Below are 8,125 nucleotides of genomic sequence, written 5' to 3'. Positions count from 1 at the left end.
TTCAAGCTTAGATTTGATCTCAACGGGCTTGAATACTTTTCCCTACATCATATACTTAAATCTTATGAATTCTTCGTTTACACTTGTGATATTACATGCTTTAGAAAAAATTCATAGAAGCTCAATTAAGCTTGCAAGCCTCTCGAGTTAGAGTACGACGAGTCAGAGCTTGATCAGAAATCACGTGCCAAGTTCTCAAATAATTATCGAGGGACCCCAATGGCTTGATTTCAACCCACGAAGTTGGATACTTCTCACCAGTTATAACCCCTCCCACCTAACGATGTGTCGCCGCCAAAACATCCTCTTGATTCACACTCTCAGCTTCACTTCTTTTTACAGATTTCGACCTCTATTCCTCCGATTCATCAATGGAGAAGCCAAAAAAGCTCCGTGTGGCGCTCCTCTCGAGCCCCGGCCCAGGCCACCTCATCCCTGTCATCGAGCTCGGCAAGTGCCTCGTTGCCGACCACGACTTCGAGGCAACCGTCTTCGTCCTCCCCCTGCAGGCCTCCCGTGCTGAGGCCGAGATCATCAAGTCTGCCATGACCCCCAAGCTCCTCGACATCGTGGAGCTCCCGGCCCCCGACCTGTCGGCTGCGGGCCTCAGCCCAGATGCAGCTGTGGTCACGAGGCTTGTGATCATGATGCGTGAGGCCCGGCCGGCATTCAGGTCTGCGCTCGAGGGGATGGAGGCCCGGCCCGATGTCCTCATTGTGGACATGTTTGGGGTGGAGTATCTGTGCATTGGCGACGAGTTGGGGATCCCCAAGTATGTCTTCGTGCCTTCCAATGCATGGTTTCTTGCGCTGTTGATATACTCGCCGGCACTGGACAAGGAAGTGAAGGGAGAGTACGTGGACCGAACCGAACCGCTCGAGATCCCAGGTTGCAAGCCACTCCGACCAGAGGACGTGGTGGACTCCATGCTGGACCGGTCTGACCAGCAGTACCATGAGTACGTGCAGTGGGCTGGCGGGATCCCGACGGGAGATGGAATCTTGTTGAATGTGTGGGAGGATTTGCAGGCCGAGACGCTGGCTGCGCTGAGGAATGAGGAGTTCTTGGGACGGGTTGTGAACGGTCCGGTATATACGGCTGGGCCGCTCACTAGACTGGTCAGACCGGCCGGTTTGGGGAAGGAGCTGCTGGAATGGCTGGATAAGCAGCCGAGCGAGTCGGTGATGTTCGTCTCGTTTGGAAGTGGAGGGACTATGTCGGCTGAGCAGCAGGTCGAGCTGGCTTGGGGATTGGAGCTAAGCCAACAAAGGTACGGTTTCAAGTATGTGTATAGCTAGAATAATAATTTTTCCTGGTTACTAAGTTCATGGTATGGTGCACGGTTTTAAAAACCATTAACATAATTTATTAGTAAAACGGTTGTTGGAAATTTTCTCTTTCCTCTATTTAGTATCTGATTAAAGATGAAAGAAAATATAGTCTTTTTCCGAATTAAAACAAAATCCATTAGCCAACATTAAATTATGAGGTAGTTTGCGTTCATATGTAGAAATCAATAGCCAAATAAATGATACATATTATAATAAGAATATTTTAATTAGGATCATTGTCAATATAAAGAATGCATTGCACGTTGTTTATTACTGATTGACATATGGAAGATTATGCGTACATAATTAACTCATCACACAAATGTCATCCAATCCAATGTTGAACAGGTAATTTTTTCACAGAAGACCTACTAATAATCCAAGGAGGGACAAATTTGCAAATATAGATTAAGCTGTGTGTTAGTGTTATTTTGTTATATACTCAATAAATTCCTTCATCTTACGAATGTTTTATTTCAATAGGTTTATATGGGTACTTCGACAACCAACTGTCAAAGCTCTTGATGGATCATTTTTTGATGTGGGAAAGGGTGATGCCGGCAATGAGGTTTTGAGCTTTTTGCCGAGTGGATTCACAGCACATACCCGTGGCATTGGATTTATACTCCCATCATGGGCCTCACAAGTGGAAATCTTGATCCTGGACAAGTTTAGGTTCTTAGCGAATTGTCATCGTCTCTCCCCAACACAGCATGGTAATGGAAGTGGGGCTTGAGGGCGGCCAACTTATCCAATTTATCAGCTTAATATTTGTTAAATCTCGAGTTATCTCGTGCAAGTTATCTGAGACCGAGACAAGCTTCTGGAGAATGTTAGTTCATTGTGTGACTCATGTCGGTTCATCACGTGACAGATTAATCCCAGCAATAGTTTCTACTGCGAAAACCTTTAACAGAACTTGGATCGCACGCCCGACTAGTTCTTTTCGGTGGAATACAAGCATGGTGCCGCAGTTGTAGCAGAAGGAGACGGCGATGGTGGTGCTACCTATGTCCCTCGTGCTCCGAGAGCGACGGCTTGAATGGGGACGCCGCTTCTCTTTCCCGACAGTTACTTTCACGGAGAAACAAAAGACAGCGTGACGCGAGAGAGGAAAATGACGGTGGGCCGTAGCGGTGGAGTCAGTGCGGGAAGATTTTGCGTTTTTAAAAAAAGCAAAGGAAGGGAGTCTTTTTTCTTTTTTCCTTATATTATTATTACGCGGAGGTTCGATTTAGGGCCCGTTTGGTTCAGTTTTGGGGAAATGCCTTTGGGAGAATGTAAATACCTTTGAGGTAAAAGGGTTTTTGAAATACTAGATTTGTTTGGTAAACTATAACCGAAAAGTCTTTAGAGAAATGCAAGACGTTTGATAAACATATATTTGAAAATCCCTTTAGTGTAACCAAATTAAGTTTTTTTAGTTTTAGTATTTTTAAATTGCAAAAAAAGAAACAATGACTATATAACATTTTACATTTTCATGTTGAGAGTAATGTAAAATATATATATTAGTAAATTTATTTAAAAATTATATTAAAAGAGTTTGATTATAGATTATATGCAAAACTCAACTTTTGGCCTAGGATTTTTTTAGGTTTGTTTTCAACTTTGAATAATTTTTTTTAAAATTATTGTAGTATTAATCATCTTCGTTAAAAAAATTATTGTAGTATTAATCATCTTCGTTAATTAATGATCATTCTACCGTATTGATTAAAAGTTGGGCTATTGATTGTTAAAAGATAAAAATGCTAAAAAAAAAGGCGAACCCAACATTTGCAAAGAGTTTTTATTATTTTTTTAAAATATAAAAATAAAATCCGATGAAACTCCATCACCGATTAACAACGGTTGGGGTGTAGGGAAGATGATCGGTTTAAAAAAGAAAGAAAAAGAAGTCAACGGATGAATAATAGAGGTGGACTTGCATTTCCGAAATGCTGAAAGCCTAAAGCAGGTCCTTACCTGCTTTGAGCTTTCAGCATTTCAAAGGCTAGCATTTGGCCAATGACACCATCAAATGCTGAACCAAATACCTAAATTTTTTACCCAAGGGGCTTTTGAGGCTGAAAGCCCATTGAAAATGTTGAACTAAACAGGGCCTTAATTAGTGATAAATTTGGGGGATGGGGTTTTTTTTTTTTTTTTCGATATTTCTCTTTTGTTTGGGAACGGTGACCGGGAGGAGGGCTGTGGGTGAGGGGGGAGGTGACCGGGTGTTGCCGGTCGCGGGGACGCGTCGTGGTCAACTTTTTTCCTGTCCACCTAAACTGGCGTTGTTGTCTATGCTTCTCCGGTCACCGGAGGGGGTCGTTGTCCGTAACCATCACAATTGAGGGAGACTGTTCCCGATGGAAACGGGACAGCTTTCCTCGCATTCTTTTCAGAAAAAAAAATATATTGCCAGCACACAAGAAATCTATAAATACGGTACACCTACTGACGCAACATAACAAGTGCATCTTATATGCAATCACTTAATAGAGTGGTCCAGAAAAAGAAAATAAAAACAAGTGAAAAGATGTCATCGGTAGAGTTTGTCGAGCCCATATAGAGCAAATGTCACAATAGGAGCAACAAGACATCTGTAACGATGGACACTCTTACTTTTCCAGACTCGTAATTGTATCAACCACAGACGTATGGTGGATACCTAACTAATGTATGGCATGGATGAGCAGTGGGTGGTGGTGGTTTGGTGGCCAAGAGGTGGTGGTGAGTAGGGCGTGGGGTGGCGTGGGGTGGCATGTGGTGGTGGGTGAAGCAGCAGCTAGCAAGAGGAAGGAATGAAGGAAGGAAGGAAGAAGAAGAAGAAGAAGAAGAAGAGAATGGGGGGTTTCGGTCGAGAGAGGGGGAAAGAGAAGAGAGAGAGAGAGAGAAGAAAGGAAAAAAGTTGGGGGGAAGGAAGTAACGTGAGGAGGAAAAAGGGGAGAAAAAGAGAGAGAGAAAGAGAAAAAGAAAGGGGAAGGAGAGAAGAATTGGAAGAAGGGGGAAATCACGTGGGGGAACTGGGAAGTGACGTGCTAGGGTTTTTTCTTTTTAAACTCTGACCGGTTCCGGTTCCCAGAAAAAGGGAACCGGGAACTGGAACCGGTCTCTTTAGAACTGGGGACCTTCCGGTTCGATTATCCGGTTCCCGATTCTACCCGGGATTGTGCTCATCCCTAATATGAGCACGATGCCTCTTGAAATCGTACAATCACCTGTGACTCTTTCCTCTATCAAGTCACAATCATTGGTTTCAACGTTCTTCCACGTTTCAATGAAACATCGATTTAGATAGTTACGTAAGCAAAATGATTTGCCTTAATCTATAAATATTAAAGCATCGAAGGTGCGTGGTGTCTAAGGACGCTGCCAAATGGAAGCAAGATTAGGTTTTTGATGATGAATGATCCTATCTTTTCTTGAGCAATGTCGCGGAATTGACAAACGGTGCCGCCAAATCGTTTGCTTGTCTATTTTTCCCCTCTCTTTAATTTCTTACCAGAGTCTTTTGAGTTCACGAATGAATATCATGAGAAAAGAACTCAACTCAAAGCGAATACTCTGATGTTTAGTCTAATTCATGCGCAATATGTGGTCATTTCAGTTCAATTTGACTTGACTCGATTATGAATTATAAAATGAATCTAGAATTCAAGCTTAGATTTGATCTCAACGGGCTTGAATACTTTTCCCTACATCATATACTTAAATCTTATGAATTCTTCGTTTACACCTGTGATATTACATGCTTAAAAAAAAATTCATAGAAGCTCAATTAAGCTTGCGAGCCTCTCGAGTTAGAGTACGACGAGTCAGAGCTTGATCATAAATCACGTGCCAAGTTCTCAAATAATTATTGAGCGGACCCCAATGGCTTGATTTCAACCACACGAAGTTGGATAGTTCTCACCAGTTATAACCCCTCCCACCTAACGATGTGTCGTCGCCAAAATATCCTCTTGATTCACACTCTCAGCTTCACTTCTTTTTACAGATTTCGACCTCTATTCCTCCGATTCATCAATGGAGAAGCCAAAAAAGCTCCGTGTGGCGCTCCTCTCGAGCCCCGGCCTGGGCCACCTCATCCCTGTCATCGAGCTCGGTAAGTGCCTCGTTGCTGACCACGGCTTCGAGGCAACCGTCTTCGTCCTCCCCCTGCAGGCCTCCCGTGCTGAGGCCGAGATCATCAAGTCTGCCATGACCCCCAAGCTCCTCGACATCGTGGAGCTCCCGCCCCCCGACCTGTCGGCTTCGGGCCTCAGCCAGGATGCAGCCATGACCATGAGGCTCGTGGTCATGATGCGTGAGGCCCGGCCGGCATTCAGGTCTGCGCTCGAGGGGATGGAGGCCCGGCCCGATGTCCTCATGGTGGACATGTTTGGGGTGGAGTATCTGTGCATTGGCGACGAGTTGGGGATCCCCAAGTATGTCTTCGTGCCTTCCAATGCATGGTTTCTTGCGCTGTTCATATACTCGCCGGCGCTGGACAAGGAAGTGAAGGGAGAGTACGTGGACCGAACCGAACCGCTCGAGATCCCAGGTTGCAAGCCACTCCGACCAGAGGACGTGGTGGACTCCATGCTGGACCGGTCTGACCAGCAGTACCACGAGTACCTGCAGGGGGCTGGCAAGATCCCAACGGGAGATGGAATCTTGTTGAATGTGTGGGAGGATTTGCAGGCCGAGACGCTGGCTGCGCTGAGGAATGAGGAGTTCTTGGGACGGGTTGTGAACGGTCCGGTATATACGGTTGGGCCGCTCACTAGACCGGTCAGACCGGCCGGTTTGGGGAAGGAGCTGCTGGAATGGCTGGATAAGCAGCCGAGCGAGTCGGTGATGTTCGTCTCGTTTGGAAGTGGAGGGACTATGTCGGCTGAGCAGCAGGTCGAGCTGGCTTGGGGATTGGAGCTAAGCCAACAAAGGTACGGTTTCAAGTATGTGTATAGCTAGAATAATAATTTTTCCTGGTTACTATGTTCATGGTATGGTGCACGGTTTTAAAAACCATTAACATAATTTATTAGTAAAACGGTTGTTGGAAATTTTCTCTTTCCTCTATTTAGTATCTGATTAAAGATGAAAGAAAATATAGTCTTTTCCGAATTAAAACAAAATCCATTAGCCAACATTAACTTATGAGGTAGTTTGCGTTCATATGTAGAAATCAATAGCCAAATAAATGATACATATTATAATAAGAATATTTTAATTAGGATCATTGTCAATATAAAGAATGCATTGCACGTTGTTTATTACTGATTGACATATGGAAGATTATGCGTACATAATTAACTCATCACACAAATGTCAGTCAATCCAATGTTGAACAGGTAATTTTTTCACAGAAGACCAACTAATAATCCAAGGAGGGACAAATTTGCAAATATAGATTAAGCTGTGTGTTAGTGTTATTTTGTTATATACTCAATAAATTCCTTCATCTTACGAATGTTTTATTTCAATAGGTTTATATGGGTACTTCGACAACCAACTGTCAAAGCTCTTGATGGATCATTTTTTGATGTGGGAAAGGGTGATGCTGGCGATGAGGTTTTGAGCTTTTTGCCGAGTGGATTCACAGCACATACCCGTGGCATCGGATTTATACTCCCATCATGGGCCTCACAAGTGGAAATCTTGAGCCATCCATCCGTGGGTGGCTTCCTATCTCATTGTGGATGGAACTCGACCCTAGAGAGCATAGTGAATGGAGTGCCCATGATTGCCTGGCCATTGTATGCCGAGCAAGGGCTAAACGCAACACTCCTTACTGAGGAGGTTGGTGTGGCAGTGAGGCCAAAGGTGCTGCCATCGAAGAAGATTGTGGGGAGGGAGGAGATAGAGAAGTTGGTGAGGACAATAATGGTGGAGAAAGAAGGGCATACATTAAGAGATAGAGTTAGAGATCTCAAGAGTAGCGCACAAAAGGCTATGGCAAGAGGTGGTAGTTCCTACGAGTCTCTTTGTAAGATGAAGGAAGATTGCCAAATGAGGATCCGCCAGATTAAGAAGGCTCATTAAGTGGTTGCTAATATGCATGAAATTAATATAATAGATGTAATAATGTTGATTCATAGCACAATGCTTGAATTGGCAAATATCTTTGTCTTGATGCGTGAATCAGTTGTACGTTGTACCTAAGATATGTTGGTGATAGACGAGAGGACTCGTCATTTTTCAAGTTCTTTTCATGGACTTTGATGGAGATTTTGTGGTTGACTAGGGTTGATGAACTCATTACCCGCGGAAACTAACGGTACCTTGTGATTTGACCTAGGTAAGGTATTGTTTGCATTGATTAGGAGACAAAGCTCTCTAAAACAAGAATGGCAAAGGTGGGGCCAAAGGAAGGAGTTATAAAAAGTGGGGATATAGCACTGAATAGAGAAAGGCTCCAAACGAAAAATAAAAGAGGGAGAGAGACAGCGATTTAGAGGGGAAGAGACACTTCAGATTTGATGGCGAAATCTTGTCAAAATCAGTTGAAATTTTAGTATGCTGTTCGTAAGATTCAGATCTAGAAGTTGACCGGTCTTGTTTGTTGAAATCCTTCTTCAAATTGTCTCTCAACTTCACCGGTCATTGTTAAAGTTTTCTTGCTCCTCTATTAATTCACCTTTGCGGTGATGACATTTCACTGTATTGTTGATGTGTTGAGCCTCTAGTAGTGTGGCTAGAAATGAACTATTGTGTGTCCTGTAACTCTTGAGGATTAGTGGAAGTTTTGAACGGCCTTTGTGATTTTGGGTTTTCCACATGAAAATTATGGGTGCTGATTTTATGATTTGTCTCTGATTTTCCAA

General features: G+C 43.6%; 2 protein-coding genes across 2 annotated transcripts; both read left to right on the top strand.

The window, feature by feature from the left end:
• The first annotated feature begins 307 nt into the window (after positions 1–307).
• Positions 308–2,067, top strand: LOC104416462 (anthocyanidin 3-O-glucosyltransferase 5). The gene is made up of 2 exons (XM_010027858.3): positions 308–1,270; positions 1,815–2,067. Exons 1-2 carry the CDS (start codon positions 372–374, stop codon positions 2,065–2,067), a joined length of 1,152 nt encoding a protein of 383 aa, XP_010026160.2. The 5' UTR covers positions 308–371.
• A 3,207-nt stretch (positions 2,068–5,274) lies between these two features.
• LOC104456851 (anthocyanidin 3-O-glucosyltransferase 5) lies at positions 5,275–7,515 on the top strand. Its single transcript, XM_010071726.3, has 2 exons — positions 5,275–6,244; positions 6,788–7,515. The coding sequence occupies exons 1-2, from the start codon at positions 5,346–5,348 to the stop codon at positions 7,341–7,343; spliced, it is 1,455 nt and encodes a 484-aa protein (XP_010070028.2). The 5' UTR covers positions 5,275–5,345; the 3' UTR covers positions 7,344–7,515.
• Positions 7,516–8,125: the final 610 nt, after the last annotated feature.

The sequence above is a fragment of the Eucalyptus grandis genome, chromosome 8 (genome assembly GCF_016545825.1).
Source record: "Eucalyptus grandis isolate ANBG69807.140 chromosome 8, ASM1654582v1, whole genome shotgun sequence".
Taxonomy (NCBI): Eukaryota; Viridiplantae; Streptophyta; class Magnoliopsida; order Myrtales; family Myrtaceae; genus Eucalyptus; species Eucalyptus grandis.
This window is presented reverse-complemented; position numbering and strand designations above follow the sequence as displayed.